At 31.8% G+C, this 18,872-nt stretch overlaps 1 protein-coding gene across 2 annotated transcripts; it reads left to right on the forward strand.

Annotated features, from left to right (window-relative positions):
- The first annotated feature begins 992 nt into the window (after window positions 1-992).
- LOC109807714 (uncharacterized) lies at window positions 993-12,221 on the forward strand. 2 transcript variants are annotated; one of them, XM_020370302.3, is made up of 15 exons: window positions 993-1,151; window positions 3,181-3,718; window positions 3,807-4,083; window positions 4,596-4,894; window positions 5,581-5,763; window positions 6,014-6,751; window positions 6,849-6,940; window positions 7,033-7,092; window positions 7,178-7,266; window positions 8,312-8,899; window positions 9,053-9,127; window positions 9,375-9,445; window positions 9,532-9,589; window positions 10,752-10,965; window positions 11,140-12,221. In XM_020370302.3, the coding sequence occupies exons 2-15, from the start codon at window positions 3,306-3,308 to the stop codon at window positions 11,850-11,852; spliced, it is 3,870 nt and encodes a 1,289-aa protein (XP_020225891.2). In that variant the 5' UTR covers window positions 993-1,151; window positions 3,181-3,305; the 3' UTR covers window positions 11,853-12,221. The 2 variants fall into 2 exon arrangements, with proteins under 2 accessions (XP_020225891.2, XP_020225892.2); XM_020370303.3 differs by having other exon boundaries at window positions 996-1,151; window positions 3,302-3,718.
- Window positions 12,222-18,872: the final 6,651 nt, after the last annotated feature.

The raw sequence follows: 18,872 nt of genomic DNA on the forward strand, positions 1-18,872 counted from the left end.
AAATTAAGCATAACTAATAAATATTTAATTACAATAAAAATATACGATAAATAATATTAATACGAACAATTTAAATTTTTATTTAATATAATAAGTCCGTTAAATTTTATTAGATTTGACTATTATAATAAAATTCAAGTTTGGATCAACTATTTACTTTTTATTCGAATCAAGTTTACATATTAATTTATATAATTAATTATTAATTAAAATGAAATATTATGAATTATTTTTATTTTAATTACTTATTTATTTATTTACATAATAATTAATAATATTCAGTTATAAAAAAAATTATATATTAATTAGCATTAAATATTTTTTTCCTATTATACTATTAACTATTAATATTAATGCATAATTTAATTAACACGTTTTTATCTTTTTCAATACTTATTTCATGGTTAGAAATCCAAAAATGTTTAAGGGTGTAATGTGTATAAAATGAGACATATTAATTATATTTTTAAGTCTCATGCCAAAATTTTATACGTTAAATAAAATGGAATGGAAGGAATAGTGAATAATATTAGCGTAAACAGTTTAATTAATTAGTAAATATAATTACATCCTAAGTAAAAAAACAAAATGATTAGATCCATTTATTTTTATCACATCCGATGATTGTTTGGAGCAATTGTTCATGTTCATTTTTATTTAAGTAAAGTTTATAACAATTTAATTACATTATTTTTACTAATTAATGTATCCATTAGTTTAATTTTTTCTTCTCCAAGAAGGTAGATTAAAAAATATAGAAACATATTTACATGAATGTAAAATATATTTAAATTGATGTTATGTTGGTATGGTAAGCAAGTAACGACTTAAGAAATTGTAATATAGTTGGATTACAATAATTTAGAAGATGGCATAATAATCATAGCACAGTGGCAGTTATAGGGTGTGGAAGAAGAGAATTCCGAAAAGGCCCCTGGTGGAAAGGGGAGCGTAATTTGGGAAAAGGAAAAAAGAAGGGGGCAAAGGGTAATTTGAAGTCGGTCCAATTGTTGGCGATCATGATCAAAACACCGGAGTCCATGGCTTCGGCTCGTACGAATTTGGAGGTCCAACTCAGCGTCGGGCAACTCAACTCTTCCTAATTCCAACCTCCCTTCGATTCCCTCAATCGCCTCGTTGCCGCATTCAAGGTCTTCAAATTTTAATTTCTCTCTTTCCTTTTTTTATTACCGTGATTCAACTTCTAGGGTTTTCTTTTCCTGCAATTCCTAATGCTCCTCCCGCTACTTCTTTTTTCCTTTTCTCTCGATTCAACCCCCTAGGGTTTCCTCTTCTTACTTCTCTGCGCCCTTTCCATAAATTTTAATTTAAATTCTGCTCTCGACCCAATTCTCTGGGACAAATAGGGTATTTGCTTCAATGGACTTGCTTCAGCATAGCCTACACCACCACTTGTCTTCTTCATTGCTTGATGCATATTTATTTTCTATCTGAAATACTATACCACTAGGACATTAATGGACCAAATTTGCATTTATATACATACATTGTATTCTTTTTTTTATCATCTATTTAAAAGCTCAGACTGCATGGTGAATTTTAATGCGCCATCATTGCTGAATATATTGTTACATAGATAGTGCATTGAACTGAGGAAGTAAACTTAATATATGTGCACGAGTATAGGAAGGACAATTTGTAATCAAACAGCGTCTTTGTGATGTCACTGCTTGGTGCATTCGGAGGGTGGGACTTAACTGTTTTCCGCACGGCCAGGAACTGTGCTGGTTATTTTTAAGATCCACAATCTGTTTGTTTTGTGAATTGAATAAATGAACTCTAATTAACAGGCTAGGATTTCATAGCATTCGTTGCAACTATATAGATTTCACCGTGATGCCAATTGAACATTTATTTATACAAATTTACATTTCTTTATATGATCATGGTGTTTGGTAAAGTACGAGCAGTCTGACTTGCAATATAATGATGAGCTTGCTCGTTTCTTCTATGGTTGAATCAATGTTGACTGTTGCAGTGTTGGAAATATTCTTGCTCATGGTTATATGAATCATTTTTTACCCCATTATTGAATGGGAGTGTCTGTTAACAACTTCACATTAAGATTTCTTTCTTCAATAATTTTCAACTTCGAAAGATACCTGCATTTATAATAAAAGTATGCTTGATGCCAGATAATTGATATTAAGATTAAGATTAAAGGTAAGTAAATTATGCGGTGCCCACATTTTGCAATGATTTTTTAACCCTTAGTCTCACGTCAACTGTAACTTTGATAGTTAAACTAAAGTCATTTAGGAGAAGATTTAGGTGCTTTGAGGACTTGTTGTCTTCTTTATATATATTATTAATAAGAGATTATATACTAGAGACTAATGACATGTATCTTTGTTCTTAAAATAAAGTGATTCTGTATTGTAGTCTTTTTAGTGTTTTTCTAGGAGTTATTTTTCATCTCCTAAATAAAGCACTAAAATGGGTTATTTTAAGTTTTTTTTTTCCTTCAAAAGCACAGTTATTATAATTTTTCATACATTTTTATTTTAAAATATTTTTTCTTTAAAAAGTTGACAAACAAACAGGCATTTTAATTTGATTTATTTTTGGTTGAAATGATATACTACATGGAGAAGTCATAAACCAGTGATATAAGAATTAGGATCTAATCCTATACAGATCAGAGTCTGTGAAATATATGATGCAACTTAATCCAATTTTTATGAGATTTGTCTAGTAGGTTGGAGTTAAGGATATACTTAATAATATATATATATATTTTTTGGAGTATCCATTTTAAGAGCTTTCTATTATAATGCCAGCACTTGTAGTTTTATTTACATCTATCAATTTTGACATTTTTGTAGCTTTGTTTTCATCGTATGTTGAAATTATTAGAATATATCCCTTTTTTACAATAGAGAAATGAGATTTGGAATAAGAAAATGATACAACTTTAACCATTAAGATAAGCTCTGTATGTTGTGTTATGAATTTTTTAGCTTTTAGTAAATTTACAAGTTTCTGTAAAAAAAAACTATTTTTTTTTTCTGTATTGTCATATAAGTTCTGATGCATTTGAGCACGAGTCCTTATTTGCAATCTCAAATCTTACCTTTGATGAATTGGGGTGCACATAAATGTCTCCATATCTTGGCCAAAAGAATTTAATTTTTTCCTGTGACTATTTTGACCTTTCAGGTGCTATCTCCACTTCTTCTCTTGTGATTTAGATTTGCCCTTTATGTGCCATAGTGCCGCATCTTTGTCATGCACCTCTCTCTGTTCTGTATTTTTGACTCAAAGGATGTGTGGGAACTAGGGCAATGGCAACATCTAGCAAGTTTGATCCTTCTTCCAATAGCCCAGATAGACCATTGTACCCTGGGCAACGTGGATCCCACATAGCTGCTTCATTAGATAGATCAGGTAGCTTTCGGGAAAGCATGGAAAATCCAATTCTGTCTTCTCTTCCTAACATGTTAAGAAGCAGTTCTCCAGCAATGCATGGGGATGTGGAGAGCTTCTTCAATTATGTGCGTTTTGATCCGAAGTTGTTAACACTAGAGCATAAGTCTAATCGTCAAATGGATTATAAGCGACTTGTTAATGCTGCTCTTGGAATTTCACCTGATGAATCTCCATCTAGTTCTTCAAAAGGCAAGCTACTGTCGTCTCCAGTACCAGAAGACCTGAAACGACTCAAGGAAGTTTTGGGTGGAAATGTTGTGAAGGCAAGGTAGTTCTTTGTAGGTTTTGTTACTTGCATTGAAGTTATATGGATGTAATTAAGTTTATAACATTGCATGATATACATTATTCAACAGGGAACGTGTGAAAATGTTTAGTGAGGCTTTATCTGTATTCCATGAAGTTTTCCCAGCTATAACATCAAAGAAAAGATCTCGAGCTGAAGGTTTTTCTAATGAGCGTTCTAATGCCATGTTAAGTGATCGGCCAGTCTTGGGGCCGAGCATAGGTAAGGTTGGAGTTCAAGGTCATCCTGCCACCGGTGGTTTTGAACTTGAGCAGCAAAAGTCAGAAGAACGTACCAAAAATGTTGTTCCAAACAAGCGCACTCGAACTTCTATGGTTGATGTAAGGGTATGTGACTATGATGGCTTATTCCCCATGCGAGTTTGCAAGTGTTAACATGCTTAATTTCACTCCTTTTGTTTCTTCCTATAAATAAATACTGTACTGTCATGAATAGTATATATGCCCTAGTAGTATATTTTGATTTTGTATCATTTGTTCATCTCTGATTTACATGGAAACCACCTTTATTAAAATTTTCCTTTGCAAAAGTTGCCTTCTAGAACCTTTGTTTGAAAAATTTACATATAGATTTATTGTATTCATTATGTGTTCTTCCTGAAGCTTGTATGTAGGTTTTCAAGAGCTTTATGGTTGGTCTTTGCATTTCTCACATTTTCTCTGAAAGGGGTGAAATATAGGATATTCTACTTTTTCAGCTTTTAGGTTCTAAGAAGAAATAACTATGTTGTAGACCAGTAGCTTTAAAATTTTGTTCATTCCTTTATATAGAGTCATCTTTCAGAATATGGTATGCAATAAAACCTTGAGCAAGACTGACTTGTTTTGATAAATTTCAGGTGGATGTGCGGACTAATTCTCTTGCCAGGCCATTAGGGAGTGTTGACAGAGATAAGGAAAAGCTACGGATTGCCAACAACGGTGTAGTTCAGAGTGAAGAGCGAACCTTACCTATTGGAGGTGATGGTTGGGAAAAGTCAAAAATGAAGAAAAAGCGTTCCTGCATCAAACTTGATGGTTCTCCAAGTACAACATTGACTAAACCTGTTAACACCTTCCAAGAAACTAAACAGGGAGTGCAACAAAGACTTGCTACTGATTCGCGGTCAAAATTGAGTAATGATTCTCATTCTTTCAGGTATGAATGTGTTACATAATTAAATATTATTTCCGTTATCATATTCAATTTTCAATATAATATTTCTTAATGTGGAAATAATATTTTTGTACTAAAATAATATTTTAATATAAAGATTGGAGAGTAGGCACATTTTGTGGGAGGATTGAGGATAAGAAAATCCTCTTTTAAAAAGAGTCAAAATGTCCAAAAATAAATTGTTAGGCTTTTTAATCTCTAAGCATATCAATAATAGAAATTTCTTTGAAATAACCATGAGCATATCCCTACTCCCTAGAGATAATTCGTATAAGCAATCTTGCTGAATGTTGGGGCAAAGGGACATTCTTGAAAATGCAATCATTCCATTTCCTCTCTAACCAACTGCCTGATAACTGTAATTTGCTTACTTCCATAGAATTGTAGCTTCCTGTTTGCTTCCAAATGTTTTAATTGGAGGATAAATATAACTTATAGGTGTGACTATGTTTGAGGTCTCTCCACAGTGTTAATGGTGAAAGGATTTACTTAGAAGAAAGAGAATACAGTTGTGGGGGATTTTGCAAATTTTAAGGGCCATGATATATATATTTATATTTATTTATTTGGTCTATCCAATTCTTATTATATTGCTTAAACCTGGCATTGGATATTATATTGCTTAGACCTAGCATATAAATATAACAATTTCATGTATTTTTTTACAGGCCAGGAGTTTCTAATGGAACTGTTGGAACTGGAAAATCAGATGGTATCTCTCAACAAACTGGCTTGGGCATACGTGCCTCTACCCCTAGAAACAACCAAGATAATAATTCCCTTGTCAATGATAGGCGTGGCCGTCCTGTTAGTTCAGACAAGGAAAGGGTGAATTTCAGAGCTGTAAACAAGTAAACACAAGCTGTGTATCCCATTTCTTGTTTTTATGCTTTTGTGCTTTTGGGAAAAAAAATTATCTTTCACTACAATATTTTTTGCATGTTGCTTTCTCATTTTCTCCTTATTTACATCTTGTTTTCATAGGATTGTTCAATTGATATGGAATGACATGATTATAGTTCAAATGTCTCTTCACCTTTGATATTTTTACTGTAATTGATGATTGATTCGGAATGTATTACTGTTATGTTCTATGCCCAGGGCTACTGCACGTGATGAATTTAATTCAGCTAGTCCTACCTCAAGTGCAAAAATGAACACTGCTATTCGAGCACCACGGTCAAGTTCAGGAGTTGCCCCCAAGTTGTCACCAGTTGTCCATAGAGCAACTGTTCATAATGATTGGGAACTGTCTCATTGTTCCACAAAGCCCCCTGCTGCTGGTACTAACAGTCGTAAACGTGTGGCATCAGCACGGGAACCTGTTGTCCCCTGGCAGAGACCGCAAAAAAGTTCTCGCACCGCTAGAAGAACAAATTTCATGCCCATTGCTCCAAATAATGATGAAATTCCAGCTTTGGATACTGCATCTGATGTGACTGGTAATGATCTCGGGTTAGGATTTGCCAGGCGCTTGGCTGGCAGTTCTCCTCAGCAAATTAGACTAAAAGGTGATCCTTCATCTTCAGCTGCCTTATCTGAAAGTGAAGAGTCAGGGGCGGCTGAGGTTAAACCAAAAGAAAAGGGTCGGAAACAGGAAGAGATAGATCTGAAAGCTGGACAAAATGTTCAAAAGGTGTCTAATGTGGTATTGCCAACTAGAAAGAATAAGCTTGTTTCTGGGGAAGAACATGGAGATGGTGTTCGGAGGCAAGGGAGGACAGGACGTGGTCATTCTGCCACAAGGTCACTGATGCCAATGACATCTGAGAAGCTTGGGAATATAGGAACTGCAAAACAACTTAGAAGTGCCAGGCAAGGATCTGATAAGAATGAAAGGTTCACATCCTTCTATCTAAGCACTTTATTTAAGTTGTTTGACAATTTTTGTTTGGGAAGATGAATTAAAATCTATGATTTGGTGAAATCCTTGCAGCAAGGCAGGTCGTCCACCATCTAGGAAACTTTCTGATCGTAAGGCCTATGCACGTCAAAAGCCTGCTATTAATGCAGCAGCAGATTTTTTTGGTACTAGTTCATGCTTCTAAAAAAGATTAATGAACTCAACTTTTAACTGTGGTACAAGTGTATCATTATTGACTTTTGGTTTTTTGGTTTAGTTGGGTCAGAAGATGGACATGAAGAGCTGCTGGCTGCTGTAAAGGGTGTTATCAACTCTGGTATTAATCTTGCTGATTGCTATCTATATTTGCTTCCTAAATATTTCTCCCTGATGTTGTTGTTTGTATTTTCTTTTCACTGCAGCTCATGCCTTTTCCAGCCCCTTCTGGAGGATGATGGTGCCTTTCTTCAGTTTGATAACTGAGGAGGATATTACTTACTGGAAGCAAAAGGTAATCTTCTGGGGTTAAATTCCCTAGTGTCACTTTTTATTTTTATTTTTATTTAAATCCTACCTGAAAAACTCTACATTTTGGTCCTTACATAAAATTTATGTACGTGAATACTGTTTGTCGATGTTATATTGGTGTTAGACTTGGTCCCTATACTTGACAGTTGACAATGTTTAAATGTCAACTAGATCAAGTATGCAATGATGCCTTTTGGATGATATTTATTTGGTGTTACATATATGATCTAGAAGATGAAATATAGCACAGCCATTGACTGTTGTAGTTTAATTGACATTTACACAGTTCAATTCCAAATGAATCCGGGGTCATTTTGATACCGCTATATTGACTAGCTTCTGTTACCTCTTGTTTAAGTTGGGCTAAGCCAGAATCTGAAAATGCTCATAGTAATTGGCTCATATCTGGGGATTTTTTTTTTAGGGGGGAAGGGGGGGGGGGGGGGGGGGGGGTTAGTTTCTGATTCAGTTTTGCCGCCTATACAAGTCCTATTTGAATAAACTTCTCTATAAGCGCTTATGGGGAGAAAAAATAAGAAGGTAAAATGTGTTGAACTTCTCCATAAGCTAAAGCATCTTATGCACCTTAGCTTTTGGAGAAGATAAATGAAAAGAGCTTCTGCAAAAGTTAAGTGCACAAGTTAATTTAGCTTAAAGTATAGACTCAATTTATTTTACCTTCTTATTTTCGTGCTTATGGATAAGTTTATCCAAATAGGGCCAATGAATACAACATTTTTTGGCTTTAGTAATTTCAAGCAACAATTTCCTTTATAATATAGTGTTGATATATGCCTTTTGTTTGATTATTTCAGGGTTATAACCTCTTTTTCAAACTACAAATGTTTGTTATGTCTGATATGGAACTGTGGTCATTGACTTTTTTGGTTGTTATGTTTGTCTCATATTTATATTTATTTCTGTGGATTATTAAAGAAAAATTAAATTGACTTGAAAATTTGTAATTCCTGAGACAAACCTAGAATAGGAATAGACTATTCAAACTTTTTTTAATACTTGCCCTTCAGGTAAATCTTGAATCTAGCACACTGACGCCAACTCCCATTCCTTCAAATATTGATGGTTGTGAAACCATTGTTAATGGATATGGGTTGATGGACCATGAAAGAGATGCTGGATCTGATGCTCAATGGAATGCCGGAAGTATTTCAGAACAGCTACAACTATCTAAGGGAGATCATAATGTTATTCCTCTCTGTCAAAGGCTTATAGCTGCTTTGATCTCAGAGGAGGAGTGTAGTGGTGGAAGTGAACACTTCAAGTTAGATGCATATGATACTGAATTTGAACCTGATGGGGAATCTGAAAGTGGTTTGGATCACCACTCAGGAACAAATTTTCAGTTTGCTTGTCATTCTTCTTATAATGGCTATAGGGTTATGGACAAGCTGAGACATGATGAAACTGAAAGTGATGTAGTTGGTTTCCCTCCAACTGGATTGAATTCAAGCTTTGGTAACTCTGTAAACGGTTTTCTTCACGATAAAGCATTAATGTCTAGCTTCACCTGTTCAGAGTTACAATATGATAGCTTGGACATAAATGATAAGCTTCTCTTGGAGCTTAAAAGTATTGGAATTACCCCATCACCAGTGGTAAGTCTACTTGCCAAATCCAAAGGATTTAAACAATTTTGTTCATTTTTTCTGTTGATGCAACTAATAAATGTACTTTAAGATGCTTTGACCTTTGTTGTTGAATCTTTAATGTTACTATGATACTAATTTTAATATTTTTTTTTTCTGAAGCCTGATATGTTGCAAACAGATGATGAAGGAATATTAGAGGATATTACTAGGTTGGAGGAGCTTTACCAAGGACAGGTACTGATTGATGCTGAAGCCAAGTTTTACTTTATTAGTTGTCAAAAACATTTTTCCCCATAACTATTATTTGTTATGTGATATTTCACATATTAGATTTTATATATTGTGGTTTCCAATATATAAATATATAGATCAGTCATAGAGATGGAAACCTTCAATTTATAGATTTCATTCAACATTTAATGCTCTTCATTTTTTTTTATTATGTAATTCACTTTAACTTCTGTTTTCTTGTATTTCATAGATATCCAAGAAGAAAAGCTTGCTAGATGGAATATTCAAATCTGCCTTAGTGGATAAAGAACTTCAAGAAAAGTAATTGCACTGGCCAAATTATTTGCTTATTTTAACATTTTTGACCTTCTTTCTCCTGAATGGAAATATAAACTTCTGTTTAACAGGGATTTTGAGCAACGTGCTTTAGATAAACTCGTTGTGATGGCTTATGAGAAATACATGGTAATCTTCTTAACATTCAATATTATTTGTATATGGAGAAATGCTAGCAATACATTCTATTATTGGTCGAAAGTTATTGAAAACTAGTATTTTAATTTGTGCAATAGACAAACATGTATATTATATATAATTAAAATTTATAATAAATTATATATAAATAAATAATATTTTTTAATATATAAATTTTATTTAAAATTAGTATACGTAAATATTTTAAATATATAAATTATATTTTAGATTTATGATAAATAATTTGTATTGTAACAAAAATTTTATTTTTATTTATTGATAATTTATTTTAAAATATTAACATTTAATTAAAAAATAATTATGATAAATAAAAAAATCGAATTAGATAAGAAAATAAAAAAATTCTTATAATCCTTCTCGTTGAAGGAAAGGTCTTAAAAATACTCTGGTGCAAGATAGAGGTTTGTGTTTAATATGTAGGAGTTGATTACAAAATCATGAATAGAGTTGATTCCAATAATAAGTTCTAGCCAATACTAGAGTGTGTACAAAAGAATGTTTTTGAGAGTGTGTTGTTAGCATTTCTCTTTGTATATATAATATGCTTTCAGTTTTAGAATAAAATTTTTGCAAGCTATTTTAGTTATGCACATGTTGAAAAAGCTGGAGATCTTTATATTACCCCAATGGGTAAGGGATTGCGATAGCCTGGTCTAGACTCTCTAAGACTGTCTAGGTATGAGTTGTTTTTCCACCTAGCTTTTGTCAACATAGCCCTCAGATGATTTTAAGCAACTAAAAGGGGGGAATGTTTTAGAGAAACAATACATTTGTTGTTGTTGTTGTTGTTGTTATTATTATTATTATTATTTTGTATTTGTGATGTAATAAATGTTTTGCTTATCAATTAAGATTTTCAAATTTTAATTACCTAATGTCAGCTCTTAGGGCTGATATAAAATCCTATTTACTAGTAGAGTCAAATGTAATTAAAAGAGTTGTCCATGCACTGCTCCCAAGTCTCACAGTTATGGGGTTTAAGATGTATGTGTGATTACTTGCGAGAAAAGAGGCTATGCAAATATTGTGTTTTTACAGTTACAGCAAGGCTCACCCTCAAAATGCCCTGCATTTTTACTATTGCATAATTATGTCATATGGCTGAGTAAATTGACAAATGATTGATTGACAGGCTTGTTGGGGTCCCAGTCCCTCTGGTGGGAAAAATACAAGCAACAAAATGGCCAAGCAAGCTGCATTGGGATTTGTCAAACGGACGTTGGAGCGATGTCGTCAATATGAAGATACTGGCAAGAGCTGCTTCAATGATCCTTCATTCAAGGATATGTTCCTTTCTGAATCCTCAAAACTATATGCTTCTTCCCTTTCTCTGGAAGCAAGAACAGGTGTCTTCTTCGCTACTTTTTTGGAACAAATGCTTTGATCTACTCTGCTTCTTCTGTCTCAACTGTGTTCAACATCACCATTTTAGCTTACATTCTAATAAATTTGATTGTATATACCATATCTGTCTAATATGCTATATCAAGTCATCTTGATTATTTTTTTACTTTCTTCAGCTTCCATGGGTTCACAACAGAGTCCATCACAGTTTAGTCAGAATATGGATAATCATGATCTAAATTCATCAGATATGCTTCCTGCTTTAAATCATTCATCTGAACAAACTAGTGGGAAGGAAGATCTCTGGTCAAATAGGGTGAAGAAGAGGGAATTGTCCCTTGATGATGTTGGTGGTACACCAGGTATTTCTGGTGTTCCAGGCATCGGAAGTTCTGTATCAAACAGTGCAAAAGGAAAGAGAAGTGAGAGAGACAGGGATGGAAAGGGGCACAGCAGGGAGGTTCTATCCAGAAATGGAACTACTAAAGTTGGTAGACCAACATCATCCAGTGCTAAGGGAGATAGAAAATCCAAAACAAAGCCTAAGCAGAAAGCAACTCAGCATTCTGTTTCTGTGAATGGTCTCCTTGGGAAGTTATCAGAGCAACCAAAACCAGCATTACCTTCTGTTCAAAAGCCAAATGAAATGCCTACAAATAGCAATGCAAAGGAGAAGGACGAGTTTGGCTTGGGTGGATTGGACGAGCCTATTGATTTGTCCAACCTGCAGTTACCTGGAATGGATGTACTCGGTGTTGGTGATGATCAAGGTGGTGATCTTGGTTCCTGGTTGAATATTGATGACGATGGATTACAAGATCACGATGACTTTATGGGTGGCCTTGAAATTCCAATGGATGATCTTGCGGACTTGAATATGATGGTTTGAAGCTGCTTTTTTTGTATAGTCCTGTTCAGTATACCAATAACAAAGGAAACAAAGTATGTTGAAGAAATGACTAGTTATATAGGATGGTCTAATGGCAAATCCCGTCCACAATTAGGTTATATAGATTCTTTGGTAGACTCTTCCCTCCAAGTTGTTTTTGAGTGACCTTTCCAGGTGTTTCGGATTTTGCTCGTGTTAAAGTTCATGACTTCCACTGTAAAGATCTTTTTGTTCAAGGTACAAGTTAGCATTCCTAGTAATTATATCTTAGCAAACACTTCCTGGTTGTAGCTCTTACAAATCAGAGAACAAGACCCTTTGTACATACATTTAATATTTCTAATAAAATCAGCTATTCATTTGCTGAAATTACACTCTGTTGGTCTTTCCTCCTTCTCGGGTTTTCTTTTGGCAATTTGAGTTTTGCAGATACACACCTCAATGTGATGTACAGCGAGTGTTTTGCTGCAGTAGCTTCATCCAGGTATTGTCCACATTGTTGTATGAGGTTTTATAGGAAAAAACTGAGACTGTTGTGAATGTGATCAACTGATTATTGTCTGCATTGCGTCAGATAATCCAGTTGCTGTCCTGCTTATGCTACTTTGGGTATATGAAGCAGATTCTGGTTCTGGGTATATAAGCTCTCTCTCTCTCTCTCTCTCTCTCTCTCTCTACTACTAATTACGGTTTGGAAGTGAATCTGGATTTCACATTTTGCCTGATATTGTAATAACTATATACATAAAAGGTTTTGCAAAGGAGCTGAGAAATGTTAATATTCATTCTAGTTGATTGTGTAGTGATATTTATAGTTGGATGAATTCACAATCTTTGATGATTGAAGGGAGATCTTGTCGAGTAATTTCAAATATTCAGGACTGCCGGCCTTCCTAACTAGCGTTTTTCTATTTAAATATTGATGTGTATGTTGTTGAATAGACTATTCAATTATATCGTAGTAAAATTGCGTTGGGACATCAAACGTGCAAATAATTTGGTTACTTTCCATAGATTAGTAGCATGTGGCTCACATGGATGCCTCAATGTAATTGCATATTATATGTTATGCAATATGTTGCTGAAGGCAGGATTTACCTTTATATCGGGACTTGATGTAAATTTAGAATTCCTTTGATTTGTATGCACAGTTTTAACCCTATAAGTCAACATAAAAATAAAATAAAATTGATCGATAATGGGATTTAATACAATAGTTGTGTTGTGCGTGTTGAAGTAAGTTGGTTTCTCTCAAACTTTAAGATAGCCGTTTGGTCTATCCTCTGGCCTCTGGGGATATTGGATTGGTTAGGGTTTGTCTATTTATCTGTTCGTTGGTTTCTGTTTTATTTTGATCAAAACTAATAAATGTTCACTCCTGCCTTTGCATTCCCTTAATGTATGTGATAAATTGGTTTATAAATTAGATAACATTCTTATTTAATGTTCATAATAATAAAATATTTATATTTACTGAATACTGATAATTTAATTAATTATTGTATCCAAAATTATTAATTTATAATTGTATAATACAATTATTGAATGATAATAAAATGGTTAAAATAGTGTAATGTTATTTTACATTTGAAGAAACATTTGATTTTAATTTTAAAATAATATTTTAAAAAAAACATTAGAACAGGCACGATCAAATTTTATAATATTTAACTGCATAGAAAATAGAAATGTATGAAAAAAAAGTTGAAAGTGTGAAACAACCTAATAAAAAAGTGAAACAATGAAAAGGTTTTTATAGTAATTGACACGTGTCCAGTTATAATGAATGTTTTAATATATGGTAAATTGATATTTGAAAACTTGTATACTTTAAGCATGAGATACTTGAAAAATCCAATATTATGGGAACTTAAAACGTTTCACATATATCAATGAGTAAATTTAACGTTTAACAGGGAAATCTCTCTCAGAAAAAAAAAGTTATTAGGGAAATCAGAATCATCATTGTCAGATGCCTTTGATAAAGATTTGTAACAGTTTCTTAAACAATTTTACCACCGATCGTGGAAATTGGAAAACACCTCGCAACATCGCTTCAGCGAATCAACATTTACCAACGAATAGTTAATTTTGGTGTTATAGATGTGACCTATGGCTTTTCTCAATAAGATTTTTATTCAAGATTGATGTATAAAAAAATCTCTAAAAGAGTTTTTTTTTAATCAATAAAAGTAATTATAATGAAAATAGGTATCAAATTCAAGTTCTTGAGTATCTATTCGAACTCTTATCACCAGCTTAACTTTAGTAATTCAAGGAATAGTTTTATTATATTGTTGATGTTCTTAATTTGAATAAAGTTATTTTTTATTTTTAAATTTGGTAAAATCACTCGAGTCTTGCATGTTGACAGGTCAAAGTGAACATTTTAATTTGTCATCCTGTCTAACTAGCTGTCTAACTTTTTTTTTTTTTTTTTTTAGGTTCGTTCCTGGAGTATCCACCGCCGACAGCAGTGACTAATCTCCTCGCTACGTTGGAGGCACCTCAAAGGGTGGGATAGCTGGCCCCAAGATTTAACGCGGCTGCATACACAAGGCAGGATTCGAACCCCTGACCTTGCTTAAGCGTGGATCAACCCCTACCGCTGAACCACACGCTTGGGGTTAACTAGCTGTCTAACTTGCTATCAGGTCAAATGGTAAGTCGAATCGAATTGACTCGTCAGTTTAATTAAATATATTATTTTATTTATTTTATAACTTATTGTGGATGTTATTTTGTATTGTAATATGTTATTATTGAAGAACTATTAGTATTTATGTTATAGTTCTTAAGAATTATTATAAATTTATGTTATTGAGAGACTATTAGTACTAATTTTGATTGAAAAAGAAAGATTTTTAATAATTTATAATTTATTATTCTTGTGATGTAAGACAAATTTATGTCATGGATCTTTTGATTGAATTTATAATTATAAAAAATAAAATAAAAATTTTAATTAATGGTAAAAAAAAATTCATTTTGGTAGGTTGACCTGTCTTTAAGCAGGTCATGACAAGATTTTCAGTCCATTTTAATCAAGTAAATCAATTTGTCCCATCCTATTTTTAGCAAGTAAGTTGCGAGACAAACCAAAACGAATCAAATTAACCCTTTTATCACTCTTACTAATTTTTTAATTACAAATATGTTAATCTATTTAATTTATCAAAATAAACTTCATGCCATTACTGTTTACTTCATGTTTAAAAGTTATTATAAAAAAAGATTTAATTTATTCTAAATTTATTATATTCAAAAACACTTTCAACTTAAATAAGGACAATTTATTTTAATGATTTTACATTATTATCTTTATAGTAATTTATAAATTATTAGTATAAATTTATATAAATCTTAATTATATTTTTAGTCTTCATAAAATGACTAATTTTTTGTTTTAGTTCTAGTAAAAAAAATTGTTTTTTATCTTCTAAAATTTAAAATTAGTGCTTTTGGTAAAACAAATACATTTATGCTTTGATCTTGTAAATATTTTGTTTAATTTTTCTTTTTAAAATTTGAAATCACTTATTTTGGTTTTCAATATTCTTTTTAAGATAGATAAATAATATTTACTTAAGAAAAATTGCACTCACTTTGTTTATATTTGTTTAAATGACATAGTTCCTCTCCAACTTTTAAAAACCACTCATTTCCCTTATAATAATGTCATTAGTTAAAGTGAAAGAAAGAAAGAAAAAGTCAATTCATATTTTGTCAAAATTATAGACAAAGTTTAGTCTTTTTTATAAAAATTTTCATTATTCTATCAATTTTGAAAATAATAATTTCTTAGTACATTCTTTGAAACTGTTTCTTGAAGTTGGTATATTTTTTAAATCACAACACATATGATATTTTAGTTATAATTTGAGAGTTAAATTACATAAGAGATCAAGTTTCATTCAATTGTTTATATTTGCATTAATGATTTATTATTTTTTAATAATACACAAATGATATTATCTTATATAAGGCGCTACTTATGTCATTTAAATAAATAAATAAGAAGAATTAGTATTCACTCAAAAACTAGAGGGACAATATGTGTCATTTAAAAGACCTCAAGGGAGGTCAATGCAATTTTCTTTTTATTTTATATATGTTAAATGTTTTTTAGATACTGATGTGGTATTATAGAAATTAGTAAGTGTCGCTTAAGATGATTACTTAGACTTTTTTAAATATATAAACAGTTAATGAAGGCCAAATAATAGTAGGGACTAAAAAAAATTGATTTTCAATTTTTAACTAATAAAAAATAAATAATTTTTTAAAAAAATAAAAAACAAAATTCACTTATTTTATAAAGATTAAAAAATATTTAAATTTTAAGTAATTAAATAAATTAAATTACTTAGAGTTAATATAATTTATAAAAAAAACCCATAAATACTTAAAATATAAATAGATTTCAGATTACATTATACTATTACATGAATTTTTTTTTTTTTTTTACATAAAAATATGCCCAGGAAAGTTAAAATTTCAATAAACATTACATAGGACTTTATTTTTTGTTTAAAGATTAGGGCCGGGACCCCTAACTTTTTTTAATTTAATTTTTTTAAATACATATGATATCTCAATATTAAGATACTTATTTTTATTGGAGGGACTATTTGGGATAAAATTATTTAAGTGCTATTTTTTTAACAAAATATTCTTTCCTTTTACAATTAATATTTACTATAAAGATAATAAGTGACACTTTTTTTTAAAGAACACTTCTTTTCGTAAAGAAAATTAATTTTATGTACTCTTTCAAATTTTCAAAAATTATAAGTCAAAAAGAATATAAAATCTTATTTAAATCAAAAGCTATTTGAATAAAGGTAATTGTCATGACTGCAAATAAAACATAAATTAACTTTTAAAAATAATTTTAGATTATTTTACATTAGATAAAGCCTTTAGAAAAAAATTGTGTCTCCCCCACTCCCCCCAATTTTTTAAACTAAATATATTCTAGTGTCATTTAAAATGTGTTTTTTTGTTTTTGTTTTAAAGAATATAAATGATTTTCTTAGTTTTTTTAATGTTGCTTCGATTATAAATTAATGGTTTAGGAATTAAAAATGAGAAGGGATGTACTCACTTCAAGAGTAAGGTTATTCTGACTTACTCTATTCAATAACTCATATTCTACATCAAATTTCAACGATCAAAGTGTTGAATTTGTAACATTGTAAGCTTTAGAGTTAGTGTTCTTATCTGTTTAAGTTTTGTTGTGATGTTTTGTGTTGAATGACCTATTAAATTCAAGGATTTCTAGTGAGTCAAGGTTGTTTTAAGAGTTTCTTTGGGCAGAGATCCATTTTGATTCTAAAGGGTAAGGTTTATAAGACGTTTATTCAAAATAGAGCCTCATAGCTTTAAGTTTTTATAATTTTAGAGAGAGAAAATTTTAGAAAGGTAGACTCTGGCCCGTGAGCTCTTTCTCTCTTAAATATGCTATTCTCTGAGATTTCTTTTTCTTCTTAGCCAATCTTAGGTTGTTTGTTGTGATTTAGATTGTGGAAATCTTGAATCAAATCCATGAAGCATGTAGAACCACATTTTTCTCCTCTTTTACCTCCTTTTCATGCTACCCCGAGTTAAGGGAAGTTGAAATTCTTGTTTAATGAATTTGTTGAGTTGTTCAATTGATTATGAGTTGAAAGTTGTTAGAATTTTATAGATTCATAGTTGTGTAGATTAATTTTTGAAGGGGGTTGTTTGTTGACATTGAGTTTTTGGTGTTTTTGATGGGGAAAAAGATTTGATGCATTGGTTGATAATTTGGGGTTGCGTGTTCTTTTCTTCTTCAAAATCTAGGTTATATGTTGATTTGTAGATGATACATATTAAGTGTATGTAGGAATTGAGTTTGATTTTGAGGATTTTAATATTTTGTGGGGAAGGAACCTTCCTGAGTTGATGAGTTGTTCTTGATGTTTATGCTTAGTTTTTGGGTTTGTTTACTCAAAGCGTCAATGTGGTCGCTTAGAGTGAGTGAGTGCAACCAAATCAAAGTATTCTCTAACTTGACTCATTTAGAGGGAATTGTGATCGCTTAATGCGAGATTCAGTGGCTCAAGGTGAGAACTTACTCACTTAGAGTGAGTTGACATAGTGTTGTAGGGATAGTCTCTGTCTACTATTGCTTAGAGCGAATTCTTGAGCATTATGAGTGAATTATGCTCGCTTAGAATGAGGATTAACTCCAATGAATGTTCTCTATTTGGGATCACTCCAAGCAAATTCAGGGCACTTAAAGTTAGTCCAAGGGCGCCTTAAGTGCTGGTCCACTACATATTTTAGAGTTGATTGGCTATATGTTGTGTGATGAGGAATTAAAGTAGTTTATTGTATGATAGTTGATGAACATGAATCAAGTAGATAGATTTATTGCATGTTTTGAGATGAAATTGTTGTTTGTACTATACATGTTGATATGTGAAGATGATGTTTAGGTGTACAATGTATGTTGTGAGTTGTGAATTATGTGTTGGTTGTATAGGTGTAAGGAATTTGTATGATGTTGTGTTGCTAAAATGATGAATGTTGAGAATGCTTTAGGCATTTAGGCATAGTGTTGTTGAGCTATGATGACCAACCTAGGACTATAGGAGAAGTTGTTTTAAAAGTTTCATATCACATTGTGTGGATCATGTGTTGTGGTGCTCTGAGAGTCCATACTTTTGCTAAAATCCCTTTTTGAAAATTTGACCTTCGAAGTGGATAACTATGTTGAATCTCCTTTAGGACTGAGTTGGTACCGTATGTGGGTAAGGTCGAGATGCACATGTATAAAATGACCACCTGAGTCAAGTATGAAGTTGAAAACTTAGTACTTAATTGAGTGTCGAAAGGACATAGTATTTGGAGGGTAATCAGTGGGTTAAATCCATAAGTGACATTGTTATTTTAGTTAATGTTATGGTAGACTCATACATAAACTATTTTACCATGACAGTAGTTCTAAATTTCCTAATTTAGGTAACAATATTCGAGAAATTTTGTGTTGTG

The sequence above is a fragment of the Cajanus cajan genome, chromosome 5 (genome assembly GCF_000230855.2).
Source record: "Cajanus cajan strain Asha chromosome 5, NIPB_CcT2T_4, whole genome shotgun sequence".
In the NCBI taxonomy this organism is placed as follows: domain Eukaryota; kingdom Viridiplantae; phylum Streptophyta; class Magnoliopsida; order Fabales; family Fabaceae; genus Cajanus; species Cajanus cajan.